This window comes from Prionailurus viverrinus, chromosome B2 (genome assembly GCF_022837055.1).
Source record: "Prionailurus viverrinus isolate Anna chromosome B2, UM_Priviv_1.0, whole genome shotgun sequence".
NCBI lineage: Eukaryota > Metazoa > Chordata > Mammalia > Carnivora > Felidae > Prionailurus > Prionailurus viverrinus.
In genome coordinates this window covers 55129436-55148405 of record NC_062565.1, presented here as the reverse complement: position 1 = coordinate 55148405, position 18970 = coordinate 55129436, and the positions used below count along the sequence as shown (strand labels likewise).

The 18970-nt window shown below is 38.2% G+C and overlaps 1 protein-coding gene and 1 long non-coding RNA gene across 2 annotated transcripts in view; one reads left to right on the top strand and one right to left on the bottom strand.

Annotated features, from left to right (window-relative positions):
* The first annotated feature begins 440 nt into the window (after window positions 1-440).
* The window catches only part of LOC125166000 (60S ribosomal protein L30-like), a 32392-nt gene continuing 13862 nt past the window's right edge, over window positions 441-18970 (top strand). The window contains exon 1 of the mRNA XM_047859582.1: window positions 441-862. Within this exon, the coding sequence (XP_047715538.1) occupies window positions 507-854 (348 nt within the window). The 5' untranslated portion in view covers window positions 441-506 and the 3' untranslated portion in view covers window positions 855-862. The remainder of the gene's footprint in view (window positions 863-18970) is intronic.
* LOC125166001 (uncharacterized) overlaps window positions 785-18970 on the bottom strand; it is a 32048-nt gene continuing 13862 nt past the window's right edge. Inside the window, exon 3 of the long non-coding RNA XR_007152305.1 lies at window positions 785-891. This is a non-coding gene — a long non-coding RNA (uncharacterized LOC125166001). The remainder of the gene's footprint in view (window positions 892-18970) is intronic.

Here is an 18970-nt window from a genome sequence, read left to right as displayed (position 1 = left end):
ACCTATAATAGATACACAAAAAATCAAAAGAAAGGAATCCAAACATAACACTAAAGAAATCCATCAAATCATACAAGAAGAAAGCAAGAGAATAAGAAAGAACAGAGAAGAACAACAAAAGCAACCAGAAAACAATTAACAGTAGGAAAATTACATAAAGTACCAGTGATTACTTTAAATATAAATGGACTAAATACCCCAATCAAAGGACACAAGGTTGTGAATGGATAAAAAAATAAAAAAATAAAAAGACTTAACTATATGCTACCTAAAGAGACTCACTTCTGACTTAAAGATACATACAGATGGAGAGAAGACATGAAAAAAGATATTCCAGAAAATGAAAACAAAAAGAAAGCAGGGTTACACTTCAGAGAGTTTATCAAGAGACAGAGAAGGGCATTAAATAGTGGTACCACCTATAAATATCTATGCTTCCCTTTCTCTCTCCTGGCCATTTTGGCGGTTGCTTCTGGTTGGGTCCTCCCTGCACCTAAGGCAGGAAGATGGTGGCCGCAAAGAAGACGAAAAAGTCGCTGGAGCCCATCAACTCTAGGCTCCAACTCGTTATGAAAAGTGGGAAGTATATGTTGGGGTACAAGCAGACTCTGAAAATGATCAGACATGGCAAAGTGAAACGGGTCATCCTCGCCAACAACTGCCCAGCCTTGAGGAAATCTGAAATAGAATACTATGCCATGTTGGCCAAAACTGGTGTCCATCACTACAGCAGCAATAATATTGAATTGGGCACAGCGTGTGGGAAATACTACAGAGTGTGCACACTGGCTATTATTGATCCAGGTGATTCTGATATCATTCGAAGCAAGCCAGAACAGACTGGTGAAAAGTAAATCACGTAAAATTTTTCGTTAATAAAATTGGCTAGAGCTTGTTTTTAAATAAATAAATAAATAAATAAATAAATAAATAAATAAATAAGCTTCCAAAATGGGTATGCTTAAATATATAAAGCAAATAGTAACAGATATGTAGAGAAAAAATTGACAGTAAGGCAATAATAGTAGGGATCGTTAGCCCTCCACTTACATCAATGAATATATTTCTCAGGCAGAAAATCAGTAAAGAAAACAGTGGCCTTAAATGATACATTATACCAGATTGACTTCATAGATGGTACAAAACTTTGCAGCCAAAAGCAACAGAATACACTTTTTTTTTGTCAATTGCACATGGATCAACTCCAGGATAGATCACATGTTACATCACAAAGAAAGTCTCAATAAATTTAAAAAGGTTGAATCATATCAAGTATCTTTTCCAACCACAAAGTATGAAACTAGAAATCAATTTCAAGAAAAAACTGGGAAAAACAAACACATAGAGGCTAAATAGAATGCTACTCAGCAGCTAATGGGTCAACACGAAAATCAAAGAGGCAATCAAAAAATACCTGGAGAAAATTGAAAATAGAAACACAACATTCAAAAATCTATGGGATGCAGCAAAAGCAGTTCTAAGAAGGAAGTTTATAGTGATAAAACTTTACTTCAAGAAACAATATCTCAAACAATCTAAACTTACAGCTAAAGGAACTGGAAAAAAAGAACAAACAAATCCAAACATTAGTAGAAGGAAGGAAGTAATAAAAATCACAGTAGAAATAAATAAGAAAAAACAAAATAATAGAACAGTTCAATGACACTAAGGGCTGGTTCCTTGAAACGATAAATAAAATTAATAAGCCTTCAGCCAGACTCATCAAGAAAAAAGGATACTAGGCCCAAATATATAAAATAAAAAATGAAACAGAAGTTACACCAAAACCACAGAAATACAGAGATTAGAAGAGATTGCTACAAACATTTATAGGCCAACAATTTGAATGACCTAGAAGCAATGGGTAAATTCCTAGAAACATAATCTTTCAAGTCTTGAATTAGAAAGCAAAATCTGAATAGACTGATATCTAGTAATGAAATTGTATTGGTAATCAAAAAACTGCCAATAAACAAAAGTCCAGTTCACACAGCTTCACATGTAAATTCCACCATTTAATGAGTAGTTAATACCTGTCCTTTTCAAACTGTTCCCAAAAATTGATGAGAAAAGAACATTTCCAAATTCATTCTGAGGCCAACATTACCCTGGTAACAAAACCAAAGTTACTACCAAAAAACAGAACTATAGGCCAATATCCGTGATGAACATAAATGCAAAGATCCTTAAAATATTGTAGCAAACAAAATTCAACAATACATTAAAATGATCATACACTCTGATCAAATGTAATTTATCCCAGGGATGGAATAATGGTTTGCTTTACACAAATCAAAGTGATACACCACATTAACAAAATGAGGAATAAAAATTATATAATAATCTCAATAGACATAATAAAAACATTTGATAAAATTCAACATACATTTATGATAAAAATTCTCGGGGCACCTGGGTGGTTCAGTCGGTTAAGGGTCTGACTTCAGCTCAGGTCATGATCTCACAGTTTGTGAGTTTGAGCCCTGCATTGGGCTCTCTGTTTTCAGCACAGAGCCCACTTCGGATCCCCATCCCCCTCCCTCTCTGCCCCTCCCTGTTCGTGCTCTCTTTCTCTAAAAAGTGATAAACATTAAAAACTCTCAACAAAGTGGTTTTGGAGACAACATACCTCAACATATTAAACAGTGTGGTAAAGCAACAGCTAACAGAATACTCAATGAAAAGCTTTTCTCAAAAGCTTTTGGCTTTTCATCTAAGATCTAAAACAAAACAAGAATGTTGGCTCTCATCGCATTTATTCAACATAATATTGAAATTGTAGCCACAACAATGAGACAAGAAATAGAAATAAAGGCATCCATTGGCAACAAGTAAAACTGTCACTGTATGAAGATGACATGATACTGTAGATTAAAAAAACCTAAAAACCACCACAAGACTAGAAGTAATAAATGAATTTAAGAAAGTTGCAGGATAAAAATTAATATACAGAAATCAGATAAATTTCTACACAGTAATAACAAACTACCAGAAAAAGAAATTAAGAAAACATTCCTACTTAAAATTGCATCATAAAGAATAAAATACCTAGGAATCAATTTAACCAAGGAGGTGAAAGACCAGTACTCTGAAAACTGTAAGACATTGATGAAAGAAATTGAACATGACACAAATAAATGGAAAGATATTTTGTGCTCATAAATTGAAAAAATTCATATTGCTAAAATGTAATTAGTACCCAAAGCAATCTATAAATTCAATACAATCCCTATCAAAATACCAAAGGCATTTTCTACAGAATTAGAACAAATAAAGCTGAACGTATCATTCTCCATGACCTCAAGCTATACTATAAAGCTATAGTAATCAAAACAGTAGGGTAGAGAACAAAAACAGATACATAGACCAATGGAACAAAACAGAGAGTTCAGAAATAAACCCACATTTATGTGGTCAATTAATCTAAGACAAAGGAGGCAAGATATACAACGGGAAAAGGACAGTCTTCAAAAAATGGTGCTGGGGAAACTGGACAGCTAGAGGAAAAAGAATAAAACCGAACCAGTTTCTTACACCATATACAAAAATAAACTCAAAATGCATTGAAGACCTAAATGTAAGACCTGAAACCATAAAACACCTGAAAGAAAACATAGGCATTAAACTCTTAGACATTAGTCTTAGCAGCATTTGTTTGGCTCTCTCTCCTCACGGAAGGGGAACAAAAGTAAAAATAACAAATGGGATTATATCAAACTAAGAAGTTTTTGTACAGTAAAGGAAACCATCAACAAAACAAAAAGTCAACCTACTGAATGAGAAAAGAAATTTACAAATGATATATCTGTAAGGTGTTAATATCCAAAATATATAAAGCATTCATACAAGTCAACACCAAAAAACAAGTAATCCAGTTAAAAATGAGCAGGAGACCTGAATGAATATTTTTTCCAAAGAGAGCAGATGGGCAATATCACTAATTATCAGGGAAATGCAAATTTTAAAAAACACAGTTAGATATCACTTCACACAAGTCAAATGGCTATTGTCAAAAAGACAAGACATAACAAGTATTGGCAAAGATGTGAAGAAAAAGGAAATATTGTGCTCTACTGGTGGGAATGTAAATTGGTGTAACCACCATGGAAAAAGAGTATGGAGTTTCTTCAAAACTTCAAAAATTAAAAATAGGGGCGCCTGGGTGGCTCAGTTGGTTAAGGGTCTGACACTTGGTTTCATGATCTCAGGTAATGATCTCAAGCCCCATATTAGGCTCTATGCTGACAGTGCAAAGCCTGCTTAGGATTCTCTCTCTCCCTCCCTCTCTGCCCCTCCCCCACTCACTCTCTGTCTCTCTCTCAAAAATAAATAAACTTTAAAAAAATTTTTTTAGCAAAAATAAAACTACCATATTGTCCAGCAATCTCACTTCTGGGTAATTACCCAAAGAATACAAAAACATAAATATGAAGCTATATGCACCCCTGCGTTCATTGTAGTATTATTTATAATAACCAAGATATAGAAGCAAACTAATTTTCCTTAGATAGTTTGCTTTGCATTGATAGTTGGATAAAGATGTGGTGTATATGTACAATGGAATATTACTCAACCATAAAAAAGAATGAAATTTTGCCATCATGACAACATGGATGGACCTAGAGGGTAGTATGCTAAGTGAAATAAATCAGAGAAAGACAAATACCACATGATTTTGCATGATACATACATATGATTATATGTATAATCTAAAAATATATATATATAAACAATATAAAACAGAAACAGATTCACAACAATAGAGAGCAAACTGCTGGTTGCCAGAGGAGAGGGACTGAGGGGAATGGACAAAATAAGTGAAGGGAATTAAAAGGTACAATCTTCTAGTATAAAATAAGTCCTGGCATGTAAAGTACAGCATAGGGAATATAGTCAATAATGTAATAACTTTGGTAACAAATGGCAACTAAATTTTTCATGGTGATCATTTCAATAAATTATATAAATTTTGAATCACCATGTTGTACATCTAAAACTAATATAATAGTGTATGTCAAGTATACTTCAGTTAAAAATAAAATCAGGGGCTCCTAAGTGGCTCTGACCTCAGTTCAGGTTACGATCTTGTGGTTCATTGGTTCGAGCCCAGCATAGGTCTCTGCACTGGTGGTGAGGAGCCTGCTTGGGATATTCTCTCTCTCTCTCTCTCTCTCTCTCTCTCTCTCTCTCTCTCTCTCTCTCTCCCCCCTCTCAAAATAAGTAAATAAGCTTTAAAATAATAATAACATAAAATCATAATAATTAAGGAAATATAACATCAAAGCTCCATAAAAGAAAAAAAATAAAACAATAGATAATAATAAAGATACCCATTGTAGTTTGCAACTGGATTTTTTTGATAATAATTTTCCAAACATACCATGCAGGAGTTTATCAAAGTCTTGTGGTTTCATTGTGCAGATATTTCACTTGGACAAATTTATTCCTAAGTATTTTATTATTTTTTATGCTATTGTGAATGGGATAGTTTTCTATTTAATTTTCTGATGTTTTGTTTGTGTATAAAAACAGCACTGATTTATTATGTTGATTTTATATCCTGCAACTTTACTGAATTCGTTGAACAGTGTTTTGGTTGAGTAAATAGAATATTCTATAAGATCATATCATCTGTACATAGTGACAATTTTACTTCTTTCTGATTTGGATGCCTTTCATTTATTTATTTTGCCTGATTGCTCTAGCTAGCACTTCTAATACTATGTTTATTAAAAGTGATGGCAGAGGGCATCCCTGTCTCTACCTGATCTTAGAGGAAACGTTTATAATTTTTCACCACTGAGTATGATAATGGTTGTGGCTTGTCATATATGGCCTTTATTGGTTGAGGTATGTTCTTTCTATACACAATTTGTTGAGGGTTTTTAATCATGAAAGGATACTGAATTTTGTCAAGTGTCTTTTCTTCTGCATCTATTTAGATGATTATATGATTTTTGGTTCACTCTATTATTGTGGTGTATCTCATTTACTGATTTGTGTATATTGAACCATCCTTGCAAACCAAGGATAAATTCCACTTCATCATGATGTATGATCCTTACAATGTGTTGGTGTTAATCCCCAACACTTATTTAACCCATCTTCCCACCAACCTCCTCTCTGGTAATTATCAGTTTGCTCTCTATAGTTAAAAGTTTGTTTCTTGGTTTTCCTCTTTTTTTTTCTGTTTGCTCATTTGTTTTATTTCTTAAATTCCACAGATGAGTGAAATCATATGGTATTTGTCTTTCTCTGACTGACTTATTTCCCTTAGCATTATACTCTCTAGTTCCATCCATATTGTGGCAAATGGCAAGATTCCATTCTTTTTTATGGCTGAGTAGTATTCCACTGTATACATATACTGCCTTTTCTTTATCCATTCATCAGTCATTAGACATTTGGACTGTTTCCCTAATTTGGCTATTGTTGATAATGCTGCTATAAACATTGGGGGTGCATATATCCCTTTGAATTAGTATTTTTTATTCTTTGGGTAAACACCTAGTAGTGCCATTGCTAGCTAATAGAGTAGTTCTATTTTTAACTTTTTGAGGAACCTCCATACTGTTTTCCACACCAGTTTGCATTCCCACCCACAGTGCAAGAGAGTTCCCCTTTCTCCACATCCTTGTCAATATTTGTTGTTTCTTGTGTTGTTGACTTTAGCCATTTTGTCAGGTATGAAGTGGTATCTCACTATAGTTTTTACTTGTATTTCCTTAATGATCAGTGATGTTGAGCATGTTTTCATGTATCTGTTGGTCATCTGTCTTCTTTTAAAAAATGTCTATTAACGTCTTTTTCCCATTTTTTAATTGAATTATTCATTTTGGGGATGTTGGGTTTTATAAATTCTTTATATATTTTGGATACTAACCCTTTATCAGATGTATCATTTGCAAATATCTACCCCCATTCCATAGGTTACCTTTTAGTTTTATTCATTGTTTCCTTTGCTACGCAGAAGCTTTTTCTTTTGATGTAGTACCAATAGTTCATTTTTGCTTTTGTTTCCTTGCCTAAGGAGGCTATCTAGAAAGAAATTGCTACAGTTGATATCAAAGAAGTTACTGCCTGTGTTCTTTTCTAGGATTTTTATGGTTTCCTGTCTCACATTTAGGTCTTTAATCCATTCTGAATTTATTTTTGTGTTTGGTGTAAAAAAGTGGTCCAGTTTCATTCTTTTGCATGTTGCTGTCCAGTTTTTGCAACACCATTTATCGAAAAGACTGTCTTTTTCTCATTGCATATTCTTTCCTGCTCTGTTGAAGATTAAGCAACCATATAGTTGTGGGTTCATTTCTGGGTTTTCTATTCTGTTCCATTGACTATTTTTGTGCCAGTACCATATTGGTTCAATCACTACAGCTTCTAACATAACTTGAAGTCTGGAATTGTGATGCCTCCACCTTTGCTTTTCTTTTTCAAGATTGCTTTGCCTATTTGGGATATTTTGTTGTTCTGTACAAATTTTAGGATTCTTCTAGCTCTATGAAAAATGCTGGCAGTGTTTTGATAGGGATTTCATTAAACATGTAGACTGCTTTCGGTAGTATAGACATTTTAACAATATTTGTTCTTCCATCCTTGAGCATGGAAAGTCTTTCCATTTCTTTGTGTCATCTTCAATTTCTTTCCTCAGGGTTTTATAGTTTTCATAGTAAAGACCTTTCACCTCTTTGGTTAGGTTTATTCCTAGGTATCTTATGGTTTTTGATGCAATTGTAAATGTGATTGTTTCCATGATTTCTCTTTCTTCTGCTTCATTATTGGTATATAGAAATGCAACAGATTTGTGTACATTGGTTTTGTATCTTACAATTGTACCGAATTTGTTTATCAGTTTCAGCAGGTTTTTGGTGGAGTCTTTTGGGTTTTCTATATAGAGTATCATGACATCTGCAAATAGTGAAAGTTTGACTTCTTCCTTGCTAATTTGGATGCTTTTTCTTTCTTTTTGTTGTCTGATTGCCGTGGCTAGGACTCTAAGTACTTTGTTAAATAACAGGGGTGAGAGTGAACATCCTTGTCTTGTTCTTGACTGTGGAGGAAAAGTTCTCAGTTTTTCCCCATTGAGTATAATATTAGCTGTGGGTTTTTCATATATGGCCTTTGTTATGTTGAGGTATGTTCACCCTAACCCTACTTTGTTGTTTTATATAATGGGTGTTGTACTTTCTCAAATGCTTTTTATGCATATGTTGAAATGATCATATGGTTCTTATTATTTCTTTTATTAATGTGGTATAATTGATAATAATTCACTGATTGATTTGTGAATATTGAACACTTGCAACCCAAGAATAAATCCCACTTGATTGCAGTGAGTGATTTTTTAATGTATTAATGAATTCAGTTTGCTAGTATTTTATTGAAAATTTTTGCATCCATGTTAATCAGAGATATCGGGCTATAGTTCCCGTTTTTAGTGGAGACTTTATCTGGTTTTGGGATCAGGGTAATTCTCCTCAAAGAATGAGTTTGAAAGTTTTCCTTCTTTTTCTATTTTTTGGAATAGTTTGAGAAGAATAGGTATTAACTCTTCTTTAAACATTTGGTAGAAATCACCTCTGAAGCCATCTGGTCTTGGACTTTTGTTTGTTCAGTTTTTTGATTATTGACTCAGTTTCTTTGCGGGTGTTGATCAGTTTTGGTAGTTTATATGCTTCTAGGCATTTATCCATTCCTTCCAGGTTGTCCAACTTATTGGCATATAGTTTCTCATAATTCTCATAATTGTTTGTGTTTCAGTGGTGTTGTTTTTATTTCTCCTCTCATTCTTGGTTTCATTTATTTGGGTCCTTTCTCTTTTATTTTTGATAAGACTGGCTGGAGGCTTATTAATTTTATTAATTTTTCAAATTCTTTCAAAGAACCAGCTCCTGGTTTCATTGATCTGTTCTATTGTTTTTGGTTTTTGGTTTTTGTTTTGTTTTGTTTTAGTTTCTGTATCATTTATTTCTGCTCTAGTCTTTATTATTTCCTTCCTTCTGCTGGCTTTAGGCTTTGTTTTTCTTTTTCTATTAGATGTAAGGCTATGTTGTTATTTAGTTGAGATTTTTCTTGCTTCTTTTTTTTTTTTTTTTAATTTTTTTTTTCAACATTTATTTATTTTGGGGACAGAGAGAGACAGAGCATGAATGGGGGAGGGTCAGAGAGAGAGGGAGACACAGAATCGGAAACAGGCTCCAGGCTCTGAGCCATCAGCCCAGAGCCTGATGCGGGGCTCGAACTCACGGGCCGCGAGATCGTGACCTGGCTGAAGTCGGACGCTTAACCGACTGCGCCACCCAGGCGCCCCAAGATTTTTCTTGCTTCTTGATGTAGGTCTATATTGCTATATACTTCCCTCTTAGGACTGCTTTTGCTGTATCCCAAAAGTTTAGACCATTGTATTTTCATTTTCCTTTGATTCCGTGTATTTTTTTAATTTCTTCTTTGATTTCCTGGTAGAACCATTCATTGTTTAGTAGCGTGTTGTTTAACTTCCACATATTTGTGGTCTTTCCAAATTTTTCTTCTGGTTGATTTCCACTTTCATGGCATTGTGACCAGAAAAGTTGCATGGTATGATTTCAATCATTTTGTATTTGTTGAGGGCTGTTTTGTGACCTACTATGTGATCTATTTTAAAGAATGTTCCATGTGCACTTGAAAAGAATATGTATTCTTGGGGTACCTGGGTGGCTCAGTCAGTTAAGTACCCAACTTGGGTTCAGGTCATGATCTCACAGTTCCTGAGTTTGAGACCCACATCAGGCTCTCTGATGTCAGCCCCGAGCCTGCTTCATATCCTCTGTCCCCCTTTCTGTCTGCTCCTCCCTCACTCTCTCCCTCTCTCTCAAAAGTAAATAAACATTTTTTTTAAATGTGTGTTCTGCTGTTTTAGGATGGAATGTTCTGAATGTATCTTTTGAGTCCATCTGGTCCAGTGTGTCATTCAAAGCCATCATCTCTGTTGATTTTCTATTTAAATGATCTGCCCACTTATATAAGTGGGACATTAAAGTCCCCTACTGTTATTGTATTATTATTGATTAGTTCCTTTATGATTGCTATTCATTGTTTTATATATTTGGATGCTCCTATGTTGAATGAATAAATATTTACAATCGTTATATCTCCTTGTTGGATTGTCCCCTGAATGATTATATAATGCCCTTCTTTGTCTCTTTACAGTCTTTCTTTTAAAGTCTAGTTAGTCTGATATAAGTATTGCTATACCGACTTTGTTTTGACATCAATTTAAATAATAGATGTTTCTCCACCCCTTCACTTTCGATATACAGGTATCTTTAGGTCAAAACGAGTCTTATGCAGGCAGCATATAGATGCGTCTTATTTTTTTAATCCATTCTGATATGCTATGTATTTTGATTGGAATGTTTAGTCCATTTATATTCAATGTAATTATTGATAGATATGTATTTATTGCCATTTTATTACTTGTTTTGTCATTGTTTCTGGAGATTTTCTCTACTCCTTTCTTGTCTTTGTCACTTTCACTCTTTCCTTTGCATTCAAAAAATCTTTAATATTTCTTACAGGGATGGTTTAATGGTCACAAACTCATTTAGTTTTTGTTTGTCTGGGAAACTCTTTACCTCTCCTATTCTGAATGATAACCTTGCTGGATAGAGTGTTCTTGGCTGTAGATCTTTCCCATTCAGCATTTTTAATATATCATGCTACTCCCTTCTGGCTTGCCAAGTTTCTGTTGAGAAATTTCCATCTAGGCTTATGGGTGTTTCCTTATAATTTAAGAGCTTCTTTTGTCTTGATGCTTTTAAGGCTGTTTCTTTATTACTATATTTTGCAAAATTAATGACAATATGTCTTGGTGTTGTCTTGTTTTTGTTTATTTTTATGGGAGTTCTCTGTGCCTCCTGGATCTGGATATGTTTCCTTCCCCAGATTAGGGAAGTTTTCTGCTATGATTTCTTGAAATAAATTTTCTGCCCCCTTTTCTGTCTTCTTCTTCTTCTGGGACTCCTATAATTACAAATGTTATTACAATTGTTAGAGTCACTGAGTTCCCTAAGTCTATTGTCCTGTTGCATAATTCTTTTTCTCTTTTGTTCAGCTTCATTATTTTCCATTATTTTGTCTTCTAGCTTACTAATTCCTTCTTCTGCTTTTTCCAGCCTGTTGTTCATTGCATCAAGCCTGTTTCCAATCTTATTTATTACATTCTTCATCTCTGATTGATTCTTTTTTAAAAAAACTATTGCTCTGGTAAGGGTCTCACTGATGTCTTCTTTTCTCAAGCCCAGTGAGTTTCCTTATTATTGCTGCTTTAAATTCTCCACCAGCCATGTTACTTATATCTGTTTCACTAGATCTCTGGCCATGGCCTTATCTTGTTCTTTCATTGGAGATAAGTTCCTCCATCTTGGCATTTTGTCTAAGTCTATGCCTACTTCTCTGTGTTCTAAAAGCCAGTCATGTTCCCTGCTCCTGAAAGCAATAGCCTTATAAAGAAGTCTTGTATTGCCCAAAGCCTGGTGCTTCAGTGAGTGTCTCTGTTGTGTGCTGCCTGCTCTCTACTGTTGTGTTTTGGCTGCTCTATCCTTCAGGCCAGTTGTCTGAAGAGGCTCTCCTTCCCTGTTGTGGGCCATGTTGGTCCCTGGCCTGAATGTGGTGTTTTAACTAGGTATGCTTTGGTCTGATTGTGAAATGAGACTTGACACCAACTCCACCAGAACTGAGATCCTGCAGAACTCTCTGATGATGAGATATGGTGTGAGCAGGAGGTTGTGCTGATATTCTGGTGGAGGAGCTGACCGTGCTGGTACTGAGGCAAGCTTGACTGAGAAGGGCAGTGCCACCAGAGCACTGGGTGGGGTGTGGGACTTGGTGTAAGCAAGTTGGGCAGCCATTGTAGGCACTGCACTGCTTCCCACAGGTTTATGCTGTTTATGCTAAGGGGTGGAAGAGGGAAATGGCACCAACCAGCTTCTTTATTCCCAGAGAGATATCTCTGTGAATGCTGCCTCTCAGGAAAGCACTCCTGTAGTAGTGAATAATCTCCTTTCTGTGTGCCCCAGGCATTTTTCAGATTGCTGTTTCCACATTGTCTGCCCCTGGATTTTTTGCCTGCCTTCTCTCCAGGAGCAGGGAAGTGCCCTCCGGGCTTTATCCCAGCCAAGTCTACTGACCTTTAAACCTCAAGGCTTTAAGCTCCACTGGTTGCAAGAACTCACAGTATTCAGCCCCTCTCATTTTCCAAGCCAATGGCTTTGGGAAAACATTCTCCTTTGTATTTCCCTGTGTGCTCCTCTCACTTCCTTGACCTTCTCCTCAACTATGACTCCTTCCCCTCTGCAGCACCCACAATTCATTTCTCCCCTAAACCATATCTTCATGCTTCCTACCTATAGCCTTTTCTCTCCCTCTAGTTGTGGAGTTTGTTCTGTCAGTCCTCAAGCCAATTTCTGGGGTAATTAGGATGACTTGATAGTTATCTAGTTTTGTTCGTGGGAGGAGACAAACCTAGGGTCCTCCTACTCTGCCACCATATTCTAAAAATTCTCTTAGCTCCCACTTTAAAGAACTGAAAACCCCAGGACTGTTTTGATTGAAGGCATAGTTTCAATACACTCTCACAAAGGAAGTAAATTCACGATACTTATTATTTACAAATCCCAGAAGTGGAATAGGGGTATGATGAGCTGGGAGAAGGCCTCCATCCCAGGCCACGAGCAAGCAAGAGCTAGGGGGCAGAATAGCAAGTAGCTACTACTTATAACATGGTGGGGTGGTAGTCACTAAATTTTTGCAGGTTCAGCTTTAAGTGGTTATTTTGAAATGTGCCCTAGGAAAAGCAAAGTAGGGATTTGTGGTGGGAATCCTAAACTTGAGTTCTTATCTAAATGTCTAGACACTGGGTATGAATAGGGCTTTCACACTGTAAATGCCTAAATATCCACTCAAAATAACTCTGTTTCCTCATCACAATTGACCTCATAATACATAGGCATTAGTCTTTAGGGAAAATCACAAGTACTGTCTGGATGGTAGAGATATTAAAAGCCACTGGCAGGGCTTTAGGCACCCAGCACATGAAACATTTGAGCAAAATAAAAATGCCAATCAATAATAGCAATAGACTAATGGTAGTCTGAAATATTGTCTGTAACTATAGATAATGTAACACATTGGGTATAACAGCCCAATGTGTTCAGTCAGGGTGGCTGACAAGTTGGCATTTGCCTTAATTTGGTTTTATCTTTTTTTTTTAAAGTAGGCTCTATGCCCAATGTGGGGCTTGAACTCATGACCCCAAGATCAAGAGTCATATGTTCTACCAACTGAAACAACCAGGTGGCCCTAGTGTTTTTCTTTTTAATTAAAGTATACAAATACAATATCATATTAGTTTCAGGTGTACAACATAGCAATTGGACAATTCTATACATTACTCAGTGCTTACCACAGTAAGTATAGACCTTATACTGTTGTTACATGTGTATGGTGGGGGCACCTCACACAGTTCCCATGATAAATAGTTGCAGACCTACTCCCAACATAATGGAGATGAATATTGCATACTTTTGACAGGAGGGAGCAGAAAGACAGATGGATTGGGAGTTGGTGATTTGTAAAGGTAGTCCCAGGGAGAATAAAATGTGGTTGGTATGAACAGACAGGAATCTCCAGGGGCCATCAAGGAGGCAAATGCATTGGAGATTAAAGGAAGAAGTACACATATAGAGAACTATGTAGGTGTGAAGGCCCCAGGACACTAGACTCATAGTGGACACCAACTGTTTGATTAGGAAATCCAAAGTAAGTTGGAATTCTGGGTGCCTGGGCCTCAAGGTCCAAGACCATGTGGATTGTGCTCCTTGGGATGAGGTGTAGGTCATATTCATCCATGTGATGTTGGTACCTGTACAGATATGGATAATTATAAACAGCATGGGAGGGGGAAGGAGGCTCCTGCCAGGCACCACTTACTATATTGCAAAGTATCCTATGTGAGAGCAGTTGAGTACCATAGAGAGCAGTCAGGCAAGGTGCAGGACATGAGAGTGCCTTCTGTTGGGAAAACAGAGGCAGGGTAAATAAACCATCCAGATAGGCCACTAACTGGGGGAAAACTCTTTGTTGAGCCCAGTAACATGTCCGGCCATTACAATGACCAAAAAAATGAGCTTCAGTTTCTGGCCATTGTATAAAAATATTAAGACTGCTAGAGGGTTCACATGGGAGGATTTTAGAGCCCAGCAGCTAGCCTGACTTCTCTCTATGGTACTCAACTGCTCTCACCTAGGATACTTTGCAATACAGTAAGTGGTGCCTGGCAGGAGGAGCCTCCTTCCCCCTCCCATGTTCTTTGTAATCATCCATATCTGCACCAGTACCAACACCACATGGATGAACATGACCTACACCTCATCCCAAGGAGCACAATCCACATGGTCTTGGGCCTTGAGGCCCAGTCACCCAGAATTCCAACTTACTTTGGATTTCCAGTTTCTGGCCTTTGTATAAAAATATTAAGACTATTAGAGATTAGAGGGTTCAAATGGGAGGATTTTAGAGTGCTGTATGGTGATGGCGGGAAAGGGTCCCCTCAGGATGGTATAGGGTAGTGACACTGTTGTGGTGGTAGCAGTATCTGCCACCAGAGAAGGGTTCTCCTAACAAATTAAATTCACTCACCCACAGTAGGGCACATAATATGGACCAATCTAATGGGTGTGATGAAGGCAAGCAATTGAATAAAGTGTTTGAGGATGCCTCTGTACGATTATGAAACTCAACACATACCTTGGCCTTCCAAAGCTTAAAGGCCCTGCAAAGAGCAACCTGGCAATCATTGTACTGTTATCATACTCTCAAGCAGCAAGCATTGTAGTTAGCAAGGGTGCCTTGGGGTAGATGCATGGTTAACTCTGCAAATCTGCAAAACACCATTCAAGGGGGTCATCAGTAGGGCATTTCGGTAAACAAGTGTTCAATTCAGCAACCAAGTACCAGGGAGTGCTCACCATCATCAGCCACCATGTCTTCCTCAGCATTATCACTTGACATAGTGGAAGGCTATGGAGGCAGTATTCAAAATAAAGTTGTATCCCGTGTTGTCATGAAGTGAGGCATCATCATCTCGAATTATGTCCCACAGTGCTGGCATTGTCATTTCTTGAATTGTCATGTCCTGCACCATCGTGAGTTGGGGTACAATCATCTCCAGTGCTGTTGCCTGTAAAGGAGGTATCCCAGATGAGCTTGTTGGCTTCCCAGGGAGCCACCCAAGAGAGGAATTGAGGGCCCAAGATGTCTGCCAGAGTCACATAGATTTGGGATGCCCTGATTAAGATTTGTTTGCACCACTGGAAGAATGTACTGATGTCACAAATTCTCAGTAAATTTGGGAGGTGTTCAGGGGTATAGCTCATAAATGATTGGGCAGTGCTCTCCTCCAGGGCATAGGTGGTCTCCATCCATAAACAGAAAAGGTTGGAGGCATATGGATAGCCTTGGTTTAAAGAAATTTGGTTATATGCTCCTGAAAATCTTATGTTTAGCCTTATATTACCAGAGATGGGTCTTAACTGCACAAGCCTGTCAGTCATTAGGGTCAAAATTAGGGCAGTGATGGCCAATGCCCAGAGGTCAGAATGTTGGTGTTTGGGCAGGGAGGATGGCCTGTAAGCATTTGTGCCAATGATCTTATTTAAGATAGAAGGTTTGAATTACCCAGCTAGTATCCATACCTGATGGCATTTCAGGCTCAGCCCTCCTAAGGCTGACTTCCAACACATACCACCCCCTGATTCTGGGATACAATTGTGGATGAGTGCTATGTGGTTCCAGCAAGTTTCTTGTATTACCTTTCAAGGGTCAAGGAGAAGGCCCATGACCCACATAGCACAGAAGTTACAGAGTAAAACCAACAGTAGAAAGCATTTGCATTTTGTAGTTTTGCATCTACCTGTGGACTGCCCCATGTGAATATTTATTATAGGGCCACCATGACTCAGCAGCTCACTGGTGGCCTCCTCCAAAGTTGGGCAGGGCCAAGTATTGTAATCGTATTTCCATGATGTCATCTTCTAATGTTTCAGGTGTCAACCAACCTGGTTGTGTCCCCACACCTTTTAGAGATCCACCCTGTTCCTTTGATGGGTCTGGGTGCAATTATTTCCACTTCTTTTATTTTTTAATGTTTATTTATTATTTTGAGAGAGAGAGAGAGAGAGAGAGAGAGAGAGAGAGAGAGTGTGTGTGTGTGAGCAGAGGAGGGGCAGAGAAAGAGGGAGACACAGAATCCAAAGCAGGCTCCAGATTCTGAGCTGTCAGCACAGAACTGGACACCAGCACAGATCATGACCTGAGCTGAAGTCAAATGCTTAACTGACTGAGCCACCCAAATGCCTCTTTTCCACTTCTTGTGGAGAAGTATAATTAGGATAAATGAGCCATCCACTAAAGCCACTATACATTAGAATTCAACTGGAATTTTCATATCAAGTGGGCAAGTGTGGTCCACCAACAGCATAGTGGGTCTGTATTTCTCGAGCAGGCCAGGACTATCTATGACCAGGAGGTCATGTTTAACCACAAGTCCCTAATCAAGTTGCCAAGGAATATTGGAAGGCAAGATGAGTGACATTTTCAATCTGTAAGGGGACTCAAAATTGTTGGGAAAAATGTAAATAATATTGTCCCACAAGATGAAGACATCAAATTCCCCCATGATAACAATTATAAGCAGTATGATTGGTGAGTTGTAGTTGTAGCAATATGGTCTAGAGTTTAAAGTGGTAAGTGCCTATGGCAGCAAGGAAGTCCATTTAGGATTCCATTTACCACTCTGTAACTTAAGGAGCAAGAATCTTAGGGGCACCTGGGTGGCTCAGTCGGTTAAGCACTGACTCTCAATTTTGGCTCAGGTCATGATCTCACAGTTCATGGGATTGAGTCCCACATCAGGCTCTGTGCTGACAGCACAGAACCTGCTTGGGATTCTTTCATTCCCTCTTTGCCCCTCCCCAGCTCAGAAGCACCCCCTCTCACTCTGTCTCTCAAAATAAACTTCGGAAAAAAAAAAAAAAGAAGAATTTTAAACTACCATGGCTTTCAATAATGCCAGAGGCCTGTTTCTGGTATGGGAGATAAAAGTACCTTTGAATTCCTGGAGGAGAGGCTAGTGCTGTGCTATATTGGTAATAAAATGAGATCTTGATCTGAGTCATTGCCAAGAGGGCCAAATGGGGGCAGGATATTTTTAGAAAAGAAAAGATTACCTGTTCCACAGAGGTGTTCTTTTGGGTGTAGTAGGTCAGTAAAAGAATCCATATATGTAATGGCAAAGCAGACAGTGCCCATGGAAGGAGGAAGTGGCCATATGAAGTTAGCCTACCAACAGCTAAAAGGACAGGGTGGTCCCCTCACAGAACTGAGGCATGATGGGACAGTTTCCAATGTTTGGTTTGGGAGCATAAGTTGCATTTTAAAACCATGCATTTTGCAAGGGTGTATAAGCAGACTGTCCCTGTGGTAGGCCCAGGCCAGTGTGGTAACAACTTTTCCATAACCCGAAGAGAAATGGGAGTATTTGGCCTGGGAATAAGGAGTATGGAAGTGATGAGTAAGAAAGGCCAGAATGGTGGAATCAAGGATTGATTGAGAAGGGAGAGGCTGTGATTTTGTGGTACTGGATGGAGCTGATGTAATTGGTGATTGAAAGTGCCAAATGGGTGATGACATGGATTTGGATAAGGGAATCCACCTTGCAGTTAAAGACAGACTCTGGTGTAGGCAGTGTTTTTATGTGGTGAAACAGGGATAACCTTAATTGTGACTGGTGCCTGGGCAATGTGTGTCCAAATTGAGGCACCCCAAATGAGATGGCCTTGAATGTGAAAGTTGTCCTGCTGCCGTTGTCCCAACCAAACTTCTAACCTATTAGCAACCACTCCTGAATCGTAAAAATATGGACAAGAGGCTTGCCATGGACAATGGTATGCACAATCATTTGTACCACCATAAGCTCAGCAAACTGCGCTTACCCTGACTTGCTGTCTTTGATAAGCCTGGCACTGCTGCTGGCAGGATGGTACACTGCCCCTCCACCAGATGGTGGCACTACTATTCGTAAAGTACACAGACTCCTTTCCTCACTCCATCAACTCATCCCAAGGGCTACCCCAGGTTGCTAGACACTTAGGCAATTCCTTGAGGCCTCTGGGCAGAGACTGGAGGAGTATGGAAACCACATCTTCCTGTAATTTGGAAAAACCTACCACATCAGGTTTAGCCCATTCCTGAAGATACCATTTCCATTTTAACAAGGTCATGGATGTGCCAAGTCACTGTTAAGAGGCATTCCTTATCCATGACATAATAGGAATATGCGTACACAGGAGAACAAGCTCCGTTCCCACGGGGATTTCTGTTTCTAACCAAGCCCAATAAATGGCTAGAATTTAACGTTCTAAGAGGGTGTAACAGGGGTTACGGAGAGAAGCCATCTGCCCAGATGCCCATAAACAACCAAAAGAAGCCATGTTTAGTCCATAGGCTCCCAAATTGTCCATGGTGGTCAGTGCCTCATCCCAGAAGAAGGAGCCAGGAAAACCAGGAGGAGGACTTGACGAATTGATCTTTGTGTCAACTACAAAGCTTGTTGTTGAAATTCTTCCCCCCCCCACACACACAAAGTGTGGAGAGTTTGTGCATGACTACATAAATAGGTTTAGGAATGATGGATCAGTATGGTATGTGTCCCTGCCAAAATGTGAAGAGGCTTTAAGACATGTTGAACTTGGAATAGCATGGTAGGAAACTGAATGGTTAACAATTGATGTAAAAGCAAGCAGAATTTCTCAGCCTTTAGAGGACTAATTAATACCCAAAAATTTAACAGTTGTGGATGACCCTTAAATTTTATGGGGGCAGTAGCCCAACCTCTATATTGCAGATGGGTCACCAGCTGTATTAGGGCCTCACACAC